General features: G+C 50.6%; 1 protein-coding gene across 5 annotated transcripts in view; it reads right to left on the reverse strand.

The window, feature by feature from the left end:
- Positions 1-2,395: 2,395 nt before the first annotated feature.
- The window catches only part of RAI2 (retinoic acid induced 2), a 33,437-nt gene continuing 19,685 nt past the window's right edge, over positions 2,396-16,147 (reverse strand). For 4 of the 5 annotated variants that reach the window (XM_072349422.1, XM_072349439.1, XM_072349448.1 and 1 more), the window contains exon 2: positions 2,396-4,966. In XM_072349422.1, coding sequence (XP_072205523.1) covers positions 3,223-4,875 — 1,653 coding nt within the window. In that variant the 5' untranslated portion in view covers positions 4,876-4,966 and the 3' untranslated portion in view covers positions 2,396-3,222. Of the gene's footprint in view, positions 4,967-10,105; positions 15,474-16,147 lie in introns of those variants that run through there. The other variant, XR_011905293.1, reaches the window with a different exon arrangement.

The raw sequence follows: 16,147 nt of genomic DNA on the forward strand, positions 1-16,147 counted from the left end.
TGTCATGGCAGAGGAAAGTGGGGGAAGGATGTGTTCTCTGTGCTGTGGTGTGTTGTGTTTGTGTCTCAGCTGCCCTCATCACAAGCAAGCACACCCTGTACTCACTGCCTGCTACTCACAGTGCCGCAGCTCCCTGGGGTGCGTTCTGTGAAGTTGACAGCTTCCTCTGCTCTGCTCCTCATCTGCTCATGGCCAAGGGCTGCCGCTGTCCTGCTTCTTTTCATTCTGTGGCTGGATTCTTGCTAGCTTTAATATAGGTGTCAGGTTATAACAGCTCTGGAGGTGGCTCTTGGCTTCCACTACTTGTTTCCATCTTCCCCTTTTCCACCTTCTTCTTGAACTCATAATTGCCTGCTTCTCACCTGGCTGTGTGTCTGTTCTGTCAGCCTAAATATCACCTGTTTTTGTCAGGCTTAGAAATGTCATTTCCTCTTTTTGCCTCAGTGCCAGGGAAGGGACCAGTTCTGTCCTAGGGGCTGCTTTCCCCCTGAGCTCGAAGTTGGTGTCCATGGCTTCCTGCAAAGCCCCTCCTTGAGAGCAAACAGATGGGAAGGGATCCCACTGTGCTCGTTCCTCACCTCCTAATAAAACCCACCTTCCAAGTCACTGGGAGCTTGGAGCCAACATGGGTTGCCCTTGAGGGTCAGTGCTGCTCCTTTCTGTCTCTACTTTGCACATCGTTGTAAAACATCCTCCTCCTGCCATTACAGCTTAATGACTTTCCCTTCAACTTCTCAAGAGGTATTAATGTCTCCATTAACAGCCACCAGAAATGGAGGCTCCATATATCACATAGCAGCTCCCCATCCTTCTCCTCCTGCAGAAGTTTCAGAAGCAGTTAAAATGTAGCCGTGGAGAAAATTAATGGCCCAATGTACAAAATCTGTAATTGCTGCTAGCGGCAGGGAGGAGGAGGAGGTGGAAGCGCTCAATCTTCATGTAATTAAGTGCCCTGTTCTGTGCCCATGTGCTTCACACACGAGCGATGGTAGGAAGATGGTAACAAGGTAGAGGCCTTATGCCCAGTGCAGCAGAAGGGGAGGTGTTGTGGCATGGCCGTTCCATGCCCACCGCCCTGTGGTGCAGCCCCTTTCCCTGTCCCCCAGCTGCCCCTCCCCTGGCACAGCTCCATGCCGTTCCCTCAGGCCCTGTCGCTGTCACACACAGCAGAGCTCAGCGCTGCCCCTCCGCTCCCTGTCAGGAGCTGCAGCCGCCATCAGGCCTCCCCTCAGCTCCTTGGGGCCCCTGCTGCTCCTCACGCACCTCAGCTCCATTTGAGACCATTTGCAATGGTCTGGGGCACCTGCTGGCTGCTGCCTGTCTGTCCTCCCACCTGAGACAGCCACCCACAGCAGTTAGGTGTTCTTACAGTGCTTGTGTGGACTTAGGGTGGCTGTCAGCTGCTCTTAGCAGCCTTTTTATTAAGGTTTTGGGGACTCGGAGTCTTAACTTATTCCTTTAGGGCAGACCAGCAGATCATGTCACCCTGCACCTGACCGTGCCACAGCTGTGGGGAAGTGACAATGGGGACTGGGGTCCTGAGGGATCTCCTCAGCCCCAGCACTGCAGCTACTGGGAGGTGGCGCATCAGCGCAGCTTTCTGGGAGGAACAAAACAAAGCAGAAGAGCGTTTTCAATTAAGAACAAAATTATTTTTAAAAGACACAAAAAAACTGCCAGATGACGAAACATTAATGAATCCATCAATGCTATGAGCTCTCCATGCATTTTCAGTGCTGCCAGCTTTGGAAAAATAAAGGCTTTAAAATCATTTAAAATGAAGAGATTGGCAGGATTTGATGCTGTAGGTGTGCAACACCCCCTCATTCTTTATACGGAGTAGTTCTTCAGCCCAGAAGAGCAGCAGAACGCCCTTCCTGACCCCTGTTGGTGGGGGCACAGAGCAGTGCTCTGCTCTCTGCAGTGGGGTGTCAACGGAGCTCAGGATGAGGCCCATACCTGGAGATGGTGTTTTGAACCTGGAAGTTGCCCCTCTGTCCAGCTTTCTGCAAGAACTACTGCCACCATCTCCTCAGAGCTGCCCAAGAGGATCTGGGTGCTGTTTGGCTGCAGAGGGAGAAAGCGTGGTGCAGTCAGAACACTGTGTTACCTGGATGATGGGTTCAGAGCTACATCTCAGTGGGTGCCCCATCCTTGCAGACACTCAAGATCAGGCTGGACGGGGCTCTGAGCACCTTGATGGAGTTGCAGGCATCCCTATTCATTGCAGAGGGTTGGGCTAGATGGCCTTTAAAGCCAAGGTGCAGTTGTGCACCTCCAGCTGTCATACACAAGTGCAAAACTGTCACTTACCAGAACATTTATTGTAATGGTACATTCACATTTCTCCATGGACGGGTGCGGCTTGTACAGCGCCGAGTAATGAAGTTACATGGTTCTGCTCTTTCATGTGCGCTGACTTCAGCCATCAAAGACAGTTATAAAACTAACAATAAACAATGCTTCCACCTATCTACAGTCAGGCTGGGAAAAAACTAGGCCAATTTTACCTCATCACCCCTCGGCAACCGAATTCTCACAGACTTTAAGACCTTGTCATTTAAGTAACTGCTGCCATTGCTTTCAACGCTTCAGATCTGGGTTGTGAGTGCCTCTGGCCGCACCACTCACCTACCTTCGTTTTTTACCACTCCAAAGCCCAGTGGGGGTGCAGTGTCCCCCGCAGCATGCCTCGATCCGCTCACGAGTGGGTTGTCAGTAGCACTCACTCTGAACACGTGAGGGCAGTTGCAGACTTTGGCCGGGCCTCCTCCACGCGGCCAAAGCCCTTCAGAAACGACAGAGATCCCGCCACCGATTAGCACGTACAAACATTTATTTTGAAATTTCCGTTCTAACCATTATGAAGAATTACATCATCAAAGCACTTTATGGCAGTGAAAATAGCTCTTACCCCTCTGACTCATCCGTTACTCCATTAAAGCTGCAAAATGTGCAATCTGCTTGAAAAATAGGTTGCTTTTATTCAGTTTCCCACGAAAAGTCAAAATTTAATAACAAAAAAACCAAACCAAAACAAACCAACAAAAAAAAGAAACCCAGCTTATAGGGACTCTACATCTGCTCCTCTCCCCCCTTCCCCCAAAAATAACTTACAAAGATAGTTTAAAGTTTTAAATGAGTTTTAAACCAAGTGCATCTTTTTTATTTTATTTTTTTTTTCTTTTCCATAATAATCTTAAAATTCTAAAAACCCATAATTTACTTCCTTGGAAAAAAGGCAGCGAGCCGTTGCTTCTTGATTGGAAGAATGTGTATTTCGGGCGAGTTCATTTTCTTTAGCTTTACGCTCCTGTTCTTTACGGGTTTCCTAAGCGCCTCGGCGTTGTCCCGGGGCTCGGGCTGGCTCTTCACGTCATAACACTGCAGCACCGAGTCCTGGGGCATGTCCCTTTTGAAGGAGAAGTTTTTGGTGGACACCCCCGACAGGCCCTTGATCTTGCCGCAGAAGATGGCGGGCACAGCATCCTTGACGGAGACGATGACTTTGGCTGTCTGCGAGGTGCTGACGATCTCGATGTTGTTGCCACTGGCCTTGGGTTCACAAGCCGCCCTCCCAGCCGGTTCCACCAACCACTTCTGTGGCGGCCGCAGGAGCTCACCCGGCCCTGGCCCGGGCCCCGCCACCCTGCCCTCCGCCTTGCCCGCAGCCTCTGGCGCTTTGGAGGAGGTGAAAGGGGTGGCCGGCTTGTCCTGTGGGCTGCCCTCAGTGCTGGGCCCGCTGCCGGCTGTCTCCCCGTGGGGGCCCCCTGGCTTGCGGCAGGAGGAGAGAGACAGGTCCAGTGCCCCGTCCTCAGGGGATGGCGGTGGCGGGGCGGCCTCACAGGCCCGAGGCACAGGTGGGCCTTTCATGGAGAGGTCCAACGCCTCGTTCTCGCTGCCCATCTTGATGACAGTGTGGCGGCTTAGCTGGGAGAAGTCCCGCTGGTGGACAAGGTCGAAGGGCTTTGTCTCCTCCTTCTCCAGGGGGGTCTGGGTGCCCTTGCAGGGCTGCGGGGTGAAGACCGAGGGCTTGGGTGGGTCGGTGGCCACCTTGGCCTCAGCGCCATGGGGCACGGGGATGGGGACAGGGATGGGAATGGGCACAGGGACGGGCAGTGGCACAATGACAGGGTAGGGCACCAGCAGTGTGGCAGGGGGTACCAGAGGGGAGAGGGGTGAGCTGAAGGCCTGGGGTGGGAGGGCAGCATAATCAGGAGGTGGCTGGCAGGGGGCTGAGCCCAGGGTGCCCTGCCCTGAGGGGAAAAGGTCCTGCAGGACTGCAGCGAAACCAGGCGTCTGAAAGACGGGTGGCAGCACGGGCTCCTGGCCTGGGCCCGAGGGCTTGGGGTCCAGGAGCTGGGGCTGATTGACGGGGGCAGAGGCGCCCGGGAAGAGGCTGCCATGCAGGGGGCTGGCAGGGCAGGCAGTGCCAGGGGGCAGCACCAGGGGTGAGTTGAGGTGCTGGAAGACATGCTGCTCCAGCAGGACTGGCAGTGGGACGGGGCCCTGCGTGGTCATGACGTATGGGGTGGCACCACCGGCCGGCATCTGTGGGGCAGCACTGCCAGCCACCTGCAGGTGAATGGGGAGGACAACGGGGCTGTCCCCAAGGCAGATGGGCTGTAGCACGGTGGCCGCCACCTTCAGTGCCACCCCACTCTGTGACTCGGCTGGCGGTGTCAGGATGGAGGGAGCAGGGACGGTCACTAGTGGGGACAGGGCCTTCTTCATTAGGTCAGCTGAGTTGATGTTCCAGGCCTCCGCTGTGATCAGCTGGGCCACACCGTTCTCCAGCTTGTTGTTGGCCATGGCTGCCGGCGGGCTGGTGACATCCATGGGCAGGTTGGGGGTCTCCTTGTAGAGCTCCTCCATCTCGCAGGGCTTCGGGGCTCCGCAGTGCCGTGCTTACATCACCGTCAGCGGGACGGGGCTGTCAGGGGCTCCGGCACTGACATCGCTTGGCCTACGATGCAGAAACATGGTTTAGGCACTGCATAAATCTCCTCCTTAACAAAACATTTGCGACTGTCTTGGAAGACCCTGTTACCAAAACAAGCCCTTAAACGTTTCCACGTTTCAGGGCAGCGGCTCCACAACTCACAGCGGTAATGTACACAGAGATGCTATATATACAGACATCCGTGAGTGCTGTACGAAGAGTTTTGAGGAACTTATATTTAGCCATAAACACAGATAATTTAAAGGACTTGAGGGCTGTCTGTAGTCAAAAAAGCCCCACCCATACGCCAGCCAACCCAAGGGCTTGGGCAGCCCCTTCTGCCTCCTTAAACAAAGCTCTGCATAATGACAGTGTGTGGCAGAGCCCAGAGACTGCACACTGCTTTAACTCAGCAGGAGCACAAAACCAAGCATTTCTAAAAATACACAGCTCAGAAATGTTCCACCGTGGCAAAGGGTCCTCAGTTCCCCTATAAGAGCTGTCTTGTTTTCCTCCCATGGGGTTTTACTTTAGTGGGTCAGGCCATTGATGCAGTACCTCCAACGCGGCCCTTTTAAGGTCCAGAGGAAGCCATGAGGATGATCAGAGTGCCGGAATACCTCTTCTATGAAGAAAGGTTGAAGAAGTTGGGCTTGTTCAGCCTGGAGAAGAGAAGGCTGAGGGGAGACCTCATTGTGGCCTTCCAGTACTTGAGTGGAGCTTATAAACAGGAGGGAGACTGGCTTTTTACAAGGGCAGATAGAATTCTAGAATCATAAAGGTCAGAAAAGACCACTAAGATGACCCAGTCCAACCGTCAGCCCATCACCGCCACCCCACTAAAGATCATGTCCCTCAGTGCCACATCTATGTTTCTTCAACACCTCTAGGGACAGAAACTCTTTCCTCAGAGGTTGGTGAGGTGCTGGCACAGCTGCCCAGAGAAGCTGTGGTGCCCCATCCCTGGAGGCACTCAAGGCCCGGTTGGATGGGGCCTTGGGCAGCCTGAGCTGGTGGGGGGCAGCCATGCCCATGGCAGGGGTTGGGGCTGGGTGGGCTTTAGAGTCCACTCCAAAGCATTCTGTGATTCTGATTCAAATTTACTTTACCAGCCGATGCCTTTATCTAAACCAAGCAAATGTCAACAACAAAAAAAAGGACAGAGACTGTTTCTGTTGATGACAGTGAAATCTGCAACCTGTTTCCTTCAAAAATCAACACTCTGCTCCCCCCACGCTCCCCCACAAAGCAGTATATTAATGGTGCTGTGCATTCATTTACTCAGAAGGGTAAATAATTTCCGCCCGCAGATTTTGCCATGCTGCCCGTGCCACTCCTGAAGTGAGCAGCGCATCCTGCGGTAATAATCACCATGGAAACTTGTCCGTTTTTAACTCTGTTACCATGGGGAAGCACCGGAGCACCCCAGATTTACATTTCTCACCTGCGCCACGGCTGCACGCTGTTACTCAAGAGCAGACCACAAGCCATCGCCATCGCCCTGCGTCCTTGACCCACAGCAGCCACACGCAGACCCCAAGGCTGCGTTGGGTACACAGGCTGATAATAGAGTTGGTGACCTTAGTGGTCTTTTCCAACTTTAATGACCCCGTGATTGTACGGATGGCCTCACTGCTCACAGCGCCGCCCTGCCCGCATGGATGGCTGTGGGAGCAGCACCATCACCTGCCAGCTCAACGCAGACAGACGCAAAAACCGACCCCCGAACAAAGGGCAAACCACGGCCAAGGCGGGGAAATGGGAAACCAGAGCATCCCTCCCGAGGCCTGTAAATCCCCGGGTTTGGCAGCACGGTGTCACGGCCAGAGCAGGACTACAGCAATGTTGGGAGTTAATAGCTGGGGCCGGGTGAGTGAAATCCCGATAATGTATCATCGGGTACATCTGATTTTTAAAGAGGATTTTTAAAAGTAAACAGATGAGTCATTCCTTCTCCCCCGCTGCTGCTGGCTGGGGGAGAATAATTCATGATTCTTCTCATCTCGTGAAACACTGAGAGGAAAACACGACTGCGGGGTTGAGGGGCTCTGTTTGTTTCCTCACTCAGTGCCGGCTGCAGGCAGAGATTCCTGAGCACAAGAAAGCAGGAGAGAAATAATGCCGCTGATTCAGACAGCCACGAGCAGCAGCACCAAAACAAGCAGGCCCATCTTGTTGGGGAATTAAAAAGGGGTTTTATACTTTTCACATCATCTCCCTCCTTATAAAAGAACCGTTCAAAACTCCCTCAGGCCTGCAGCCCAGCCCCGCACCCCTCCTGCCCTCTGTTCTGCAGCACCGAGGAGCACTGCAGGCGGCACCGGTACTTCTGCTCTGCCGTTTGTTTGCAAAGCGTGAGACCATCTCTGCGTTTCCACAGCAAATGAGTGATCTGGTGGGGATGGGAAATGACCTTCTATTCCCCTGGTAAAGCTGTTCAGCTTTGAGAAATAGAAAAATTAAGATGAAAATTATGCCGCGCACGAGCCTTGAGGGATTAGCATGCTGCACGGAGCCACAGAGAGAGACAGATAACTGTGCAGGATGAAAGTCTGAAGCATCATAAAATCCCCCATCACTGCTTTAGAAAGTGACAGGGCAGAGGAAGTATCTAGACGAGGGAAAGAAGAGCTCATCTATCACCATCAGGCACCTGGAAGAAATGCCTGCTTCTTGCTCTGGGGCTTTAAAGGCACGGTCAAATGCAGTTCCAGGCTGCATCCCCTGTGTCCCTGAGGTACAGGAACCCAGTGGTGCCAGCAGCACCTGGGTGACAGGGCACAACTCTCAAGGCCAGGCTGGATGCGGCCCTGGGCAGCCTGAGCTGGTGGGGGGCAGCCGTGCCCATGGCAGGGGTTGGGGCTGCATGGGCTCTGACGTCCCTTCCAACCCAAGCTGTTCTATGTATCTATGATTCTATGCAGAGGACCTACACTGAACTGCATTTTCCAACACTGCTATTAACAGTGAAAGCTGTACTACATTTCTCCTTTAATAAAGAATAACCTGAAGTGCGTACTGCTGTTACTTTGAGGACTGCTGCTCCTCTACTCATATTGAGAGCTGCCTGGCTTTTAAAGCCAGTCCTATGTATCTGATAAGCAAGAAGGAAGGCAGTGCAACTCAGCAAAACCGCCTTAAGGTTCCTCTCTCTGCCTCACCCCAGTGCCAGAAAATCAATTAATTTCACTTTCCCTACTTATCTATTTAATATTTAATTGGCTGTTTGTTTTAATTGAAAATAAGCTTACAACACCGAAAAGAAAGCTATTGTAAATAACTTGGGTTTTCCCACCGGGGTGCTGATAAGAGTTAAGTTCATGGCACTAAGCAATGATGTGTGCAGCTCTACAGGAAATGATATGTTAGCTATGCAGAAATGCCATTATGAGGGCGGTGATAACTCCGTCCTGCTTGCTGATCCCCTGCCGATGTCAGCTTTTCCCAGGGCTGTGGGTGCTCGCTGTGGGACCACCCATGCCACGCATGCAATTGCCTGCAGCCAAAGCCCAGCCCATCTTTCTGCTTCCTTCTGCAGTAGATAAGGCAGAGGGCAACCAGGGCACACACTGACACACAGCAGCGAGCCGTAAATCACCTTGCATCCTGTGACTTGTGCTGCGTTGTTACAGCCACAAATACACAAAGACTCCACGTTGTTACTAAGGTTGTTGAGGGAATAGAGAAGTATTTGGGGGAAACGAGCTTTCACACGGAGCTATTAATGAACCAGTAGCTCTCCTGTACATGTAAACCACAGATGGAGCATGTCCAGAGGAGGGCCACAAGAAATGATCCGAAGGATAGAACACCTCCCCTGTGAGGTCAGGCTGAGAGAGCTGGGGCTGTTCAGCCTGGAGAAGAGAAAGCTCCGTGGAGATCTGAGAGCACATTTCAGTATCTAAGCGGGCTGTAAGGAGGACATATAGACTCTTCAGCAGGGACCGAGGGTGGCTGCTCTTGGAGGCAGCGGCTGACTGGCTGGTCACAGCCAGGCCTGCAGTGAGCTGGCACACAGCAGTGGGCCTACCAACAGCACAGGGCTGGCCTAGCACAATGCATCTGCCAACTGCACTGCTGTTGTCAACAGCCCCTGCTTTGCACTCACTTTATGCTCATTTAAAAACAAATCAGACCCATTTTAAACAAAATCCTGCCATGATCCCTTGCAGTGCCTGTACTCCCAAGGACAACAGATACAGGCAGGCAGGAAATGCTGGGAACAAGCAGAGCATTGACCTGACAAATTTCAGCCTTATCACAGTGGATTTTTATACCCAACTGAAAAGCCTTGCAAAAAAACCCCTCTCTTTACAGCCCAAAACACTGTGACATACCCAAACTGTATATAAGGTTAACTAATGTATATGCATGCACTATGAGACATGACTGTTCTGAAACCACTGGAGATACTGCTCTTCCCCAGTGTTCAGGTCTCCCCTATCCACAGCACATCCCAATCCTAGTTGTCTCACAGCTGTTGCAGCAGAAGAGCCTTTGCTGTTGGGAACAAGCCCTACCCAGACAGGGCTCTATTTTCCCCCTCAGAGCAGCACGGCAATGTCCACGCAGCGGCAGCTTGCTCAGCTTGCACTGAGCTGGACGCACACACTCAGAGCCCCAGACAGCATACAGAAATCCGATGTACTGAACCTGACATGTGAAGGATAAATATAAATTTCCCAGCCGTAATTACTGCTGAGTCACGTGCCGCAGAGTTTGGTGACGTCCCTGCAACCTCACTGCAGCTTTCATGCTCCAAACTCCCGTTCAGATGGGGAACACGAGGCACTGCTCCCAGAACATCCAGGTGCGTCAGTTCTTTGGGACAGGGGCACTGGGGGCTGCTGCACTGCCCTGGGTATCCCATAGGGATGGCAAATGGCAGCAGGATGGGGGCCTAAGAAATCCATCATGAAAGTGATGGAGGGAAAAACTGAACGTACTTGAGGGATGTCTCTTGTGCCAGAGCTCCCAGAATTCACCACACCTCGACCCACACGTTTTGACACACGCACTGTGCCCACGTGTTTAATTCTGGGGCAAGACAGTAGGAAGGATGCAGACCTACACTGGCACTGAAAAGCTTCTTAGGCTCGAAAAGCAAATGGCATGATTTTCCTATGGGAAAAAATATTTTAAACAATTTTTCCTGTCATTAAATATCCCATTTAGCTGATTATTTAGTATTGTTTTCAATCAAAACATTCTATTTGCCAGCAAAGCAAAGAAAAATGAGCAGCTTTGAGAGCACAGAGCTAAACAAAACAAACGAGAGCTGTGACTTTACAGTAAATTTTTTAAAACACGCATTTTGTTTTCCCAGCAATCGATACCCCAATGATAACAAGAGGAAAAGGATATCAATTAAACGTAATTGCCAGTCCCGCTTCCCCCCAAACCCACAACAAAAAGCACTCAGCGTCAGCCTGATAAAATATTTGCTCCTTTCCCAGTCGAGGGCTTTATTAAACAGTCCTTAAAGCACAGCGTTTCCTACAAAGGCTCTCAGAGTTTGATGTCAGTGACAAGACTTCAAAGCCTCGCCGGCTCCTCGGCAGAGGTTTGTTCCCAGCTCAGCAACCTTCCTCCCGACGCACTCCCCCGACCCCACACTCACACACTCTCCCTGAGTTCCCTTGATGTTTCCCAATACTCAGATGAGAACTGGTTTGATGGAGGTTGCCCTTCCCAGCCTGTCCCTCCCTGCAGACATGAGCATGCAGCTCCAGCTCACAAGGGACAGGGCCCCATCACACCAGTCACCTTGCTCAGCTGGCCAGCTCAAGTTAAAATCCATTCGTGAACCACTACAACACTTCTGCAGGTGAAACACCTGACTTTGCCCCATTGCACTATGATGGCTTCAACACCCTCAGCTGCCTCCTAGCCAGCAAATCCTTTCACGTCCCCTCCTTCAGGCATGCCAGCTCCAGTCAAAAAACACTCGATGCAAGTGAGGCCGGGACAGGGACAAGCTCAGTAATGTTGCAACGCTCACCATTCACCTGGTGCTGCCACCCAAACCCTCTCACGGCAGCAAGGAAGAACGAGCATGAGGCAGGCTGTGATCATAACTGAACATCATTGTCCAGAATCACTAATCCTGCCAGATTTCACAGCCTCTTACTGTCCCAACATACATCCTGCCTTCCGTAAGTAAAGAATCAGAAGAAATGCAGCACCATGTTAAAATCAAACTTTCCTGCACACCAACCCTTTATAGTGATGCACACGTGTTCCTAAGACCACAAGAAAGAATGTTTTGGTGCCATTCAACAGCCAAAACAGGTGGGCCAAAACAGCAGCTCCCAGAGGTAGCTATGAAGGGCTTATCAGCAGCATAAATGTTGTGCTGGACAGGAAAGGGTACAGCCTCCGGGCCCTGCAAGCCAGAAAGACGGCACCAGAAATTTCCCAATGAATGCAGTCCCAATGATGAGACCTGGAGCTGGGGAGCTCTAGGATGGAACACCTCCCCAATGAGGACAGGCTGAGAGCGCTGGGGCTGTTCAGCCTGGAGGTGTCTTTGGGGAGACCTGATAGTGGCCTTTCAGGACCTAAATGGAAGCTGTAAGAAGGAAGGATTGCGACAGACTCTTTAGCTGTTTGGAGAGCAAAAAATGGTGATTTACCACTGCATCCCTTCTTCACCAACTTGAATAACCATATCCTCCTTCAGCTCGCCTGTTCAAGATCAGTTTGTATACTCGTAGCTCCATATTTACTGGACTGACTCTCCCTCTCCAACACGTCATCACGTCAGTACACCAAACCCAACATTTCGTCAGCTACTTGATGGCACTAATCCTCACGCAGACAGCACGCCCACGCCAGGTTTCAAACATGCCACCTTATCCAAAGCTGTGTGGATGGAAAAGCTTCCAAGAAAAAATAGCCCTTTATTTTTATCCTTGCTAAATGTGTAAGCAGCTGCATGCATTTTGTTTAAAAGAGCCAGAAAAGCACAGGATTCCTGTGATGTGAGGAAAAATGCAGCATTTTTTACTTTTTAATCTCCATTTCACATCCGTTTACACACCGGTTTCCATCCCATCAGCTGCACCGAGCCTTTCCTGGTCTCTAGGAACCAGTCAACAACAAACCTATTTTGCAGACACGTCTTGCAGCAGGAAACAAGATCAGTGCTGCCCATGCTTTTCCATCAAACCTTAGAAGAGCCCATACATCACGATGACCGCAGTACACCAAATTTTGTGATTATCACTTCCCCCATCTTAACGACGGCTGCCTGGTACCAGAATAGAAGCGTGCTGCCATGGGATGCAGAGCCCCTGACATATTTACTGCAACATTCGTCACCAGCCATCTCCATCGCGACGTGCTCTACTACGTGTGCTGAAAATCTTACGGAAGCGGCGGGACACGGAACGGCAATTACATCTTTCCCAGATGAGACCGCTGCATTAATGGACCAGCGTAATCCATCATCATTGACTGTAAGTCCCCTGGGGCACGTCACTGGGCCACTCCAGCAAACCTGGAGGGGAGGTCTGGCGTCCGGCTGTGCTACCCAGCCTCAGAGATCAGTGGCCGCACATTGATGGCTCGGCTCTCCCGGGGAGACGGGAGAATCTCCCTGCACAAAAACACCAGTGAGAAGAGCTTCAATCTCACACTGTCACATTTTCGGCTAGAAATGAATCGCTGTACATATATACAGTAAAGGACGAAAGCTGGCTCTGCAGTGTCATTCATTTAACTACAAAGAAAATGAAACAGAAAATAAAGATGAACTAAACGAATAGATCTTAAAAATAAATAAATAAGTAAATGCAAGCACACTGGAGCAAATGTTGGGTTATTTTTTTGCTGCCTGTCTTCTTGGTCTTGTAGCAATACACCCTCATGGGCTCTTCCCACATAAAAATGTCCATGCTCTGGCTCAGATGCCTATGGCATCTCCCTGGGTCTGGGACAAGCCTCACACCAGCAACCAGCTGTAGGCACTGGGATGGCAGTGACAAAATGGAGCATCCCCTGGTTCCCCCAGAGGAATGATAATGGGGCACCAGACCCAGCTGTTTGGGTCCGGCTGTCTAAACAGGCACTGAGGGATTAGGTCCCACCGCATCTTTTGCGCTAATTAAAGGCTGTTTATTATCTAATTGTCCCCAGTAGTATATCTTTCTTCCTTGTGTAAACACAGCTGACGCTGCTGTCTGAAAATTCACGAAAACCCAAGAAGTGGTAACATCCATGTTCGGGTAAGTTATAGGGTGCGAGAGATGCCCAGCAGACCTCCCTGCCAGCACGTGAGGACCGGTGGGGTCTGTGTGGCCAGATGGCATGCCATGCCACCAGCAGCCATTCTGATGCTGTTCCTGTCACCTGCTCTGGCAGGAAAACATGCAAAATGCGTATCTGAAACCACAAGTAGCATCCCATCAGGTACCACTAAACCACAGTATTTTTGGGCCATGGAACTGGTTTACTCAAATCTAGGCCTGCAAGGTACTTTGGCAGTGTCAGGAGAAGTCCTGATGTCCACATCTTGATCCAGTCCATGGACAAGTCTCCATGTCCCCATCTTGATCCAGGTGACACCTATGGGCAGGTGGTGGGCCTGGCTGGACCCCAGCCCTTACACTGGAACACTACTGTCACCATGAGCTCAGGCACTGAGAGGCAAAGCACCGCAGACTCTTTGCAGCCGCATCCATAAATAATTACCCTCCGTTTCCCCCAAAGCCTCTGTTGTTACACTGCAAAAGAAAGGATGCAGAAGGGGAAAGCAATTTTTTCACAGGCCTCCTTCTAACTTTCACGCATCGGATGCCAAACCAAGTGACACTCTTTTCATGCAGATTTGTGCATCTAATTTAAAAGAATCAAATTAGTCTATGAATCTGCTTTTAATGATACGAAGCTCCGTGTTACCCTTGTAGATTTATAGAAGTGTTTTAGCCTTCCTCTCGCTGTGTCTTACAGCAGCAACATCTAGTAGTTTCAGCAGTTGAATTTTTAACTGTGTTTATCTGGGTCACTGCTACTTACAGCATAAGAAGATTTAGTGAATCCAGTTTAACATCAGTCTAATGCAGAAGTAGAAGAAAAAAATCTTTAATTAAAACCAAAAGACTTACGGTGTTTGGCGAGTAAAAATCTGAACATAATCAAATAAAAATCTTTTGACTCAAGAGGAGCACAGATCTCCTCGCAATGCAATTAAAGTCAGTCTTGGAGTTTCGTGTTGTTGTGGGTTGGGTTTTTTTTTTGCCTGTGACTGGCAATTTCAGGTATAAAAAGGAAAGCTGAGAACATTACACCGTTAGGGGGAAATCTCCTCCAGTGACATCATTTAAATTCATTAATGAGTGAAGAATGTGAGTGCTGGTGCTAGCAGTGCCCAGCTGATCTACCAGGAGCACAGCTGCATGTGTGCCCATCTGCCTAGAGGAGATAAAGTTCTATGCCAAGTAGTGGTCATGATGGAAAGTGATGGAGAAGGAAATCTGTTTTGGTAGCGCTGCTCTCCGGCCCTTCCAGAAGGATACAAGAGCAAGCAGGGGATGCTCTGAAGGCAGGAGAAGCATGTAGTGTTTGTACATTTCTAGCAGACCTTGCTTTTCTTTCATGCTTCTCATCACCAGAAGAAACCAGAAGATGTTGTTTCGGAAAAGACAAGCAACCATTCACGCAGGAAATGAGGTAGGAGGCTAAAAGGTCACTGTGAAAAGAAAGCCTGAGAGTATCCACGTGATGTGAGACAACATTCCCCAGCACCACACTACTGATGTGACTCAGAAGATGACCGCACCTCAAAGACCCTCAGGAGGACTGCGGCGGCAGGGGGGTGGCAGCAAGCAGAACGTGTCCCCTCTGCATCCTCCTGCCTCTGGTGAGGCCCTTCGGTGCCTGCCTAGAGGTGGCCCCATGGCTCCAAGGAAAGCTCAGCACCTGCCCAACATTTCACAGGGCAATGGTGCCATAGACACATGAGGTAACAAAAGCTGCACCACTGGGACCTGCAGCCTGCCGCTCCCCAGCTCCTAACAGCAGTACAGGGAAGAAAGGGAACAGCGTGGATCCTGTTATTGATTTGATGCTAAGAAGGAGTGCAGGAAATAACTGACTACAAAGCATTTCCCATGTCAAAAACTGGGAGGACAATGGATCTTCTTCAGATTACTGCAGGGAAAAGATGCCATAAATTCTCAGTGTCCCAGCCTCTTCTTTATTTTCTTTTCAACCACAGTGGTGTTTTTCTCCTCCGGTTCCCCAAATCTCTCCATTGCTGACAGAGAGCATCCAAGCCCTGCACTGGATTTGGTGATACAGTTGCTCCCTGTCCTTCCTCGTGCACTCTCTGTCACAGCGAGGGCAGCTGCAGACCGAGACACTGAGAGAGGAGAAGATGCTGTATCTGGCCCTTCGCTAGAGGGGATTTGTTTTATCATACCGGCTTTAGAGATTTATCACTTCCTTCACCTTCCTCCATACGCGGAGTGAAGAAATCTGCTTTAAACATGCGATAGGCACGGTTCCCATTGCAGAGTAAATCTGGGGGCTAAAATAAAGAAAAACAAAATAAAAGCTATTTTAAAGGCAGAGATGACCAGCATGTTGACCACAGCACAACTCTCTTCACACAACCGTTGTTCAGCACATTTATGTCATCAGGTTGACGCATCATTCTTCAGATGATCTGAAATCACCTTTACCCTTTTCCTCACAGGTATGGCTGTAAAAAAAGGAATATAAATACACACCTAGATCCATGCATATCAATATATCCAATTTCTCCTCAAGAACATCAGAATTCTTCTGCTGATCCTGAGGGAAACACATGCTCAGCCCCACGATTAGAGCCCACAGGTTGTGAAACTGCACCTTCAACCTGAAGGCACGTTTGTGGGACAGCTTCAGAGAGGCACACAGGAAGGGCTGTAGGAGCTGCCTGGCAGACAGTACCACCAGGCCCATGGAGGTTAGGAGCACAACCCAGGAAAGTGAGGGAAGGTGCAGAAGGAGAGGGAAGGGGAAGAAGAAGCAGAGCTCCTGACATCTGCACTGCAGAACTGCGAGGACCTCTGGATTGTCTCCAGATCAAAGGACTACTTGATAGCAGTCACCGAACGCCTTTTGGCAGAACACCACCACGCATCTCATACTTGCACATCCTCACAAGAGGGACACTCATGGCTTATTCCCCAGAGTGGATGAAATGGAAGTGGCAGAACA

The sequence above is a fragment of the Excalfactoria chinensis genome, chromosome 1 (assembly GCF_039878825.1).
Source record: "Excalfactoria chinensis isolate bCotChi1 chromosome 1, bCotChi1.hap2, whole genome shotgun sequence".
NCBI lineage: Eukaryota > Metazoa > Chordata > Aves > Galliformes > Phasianidae > Excalfactoria > Excalfactoria chinensis.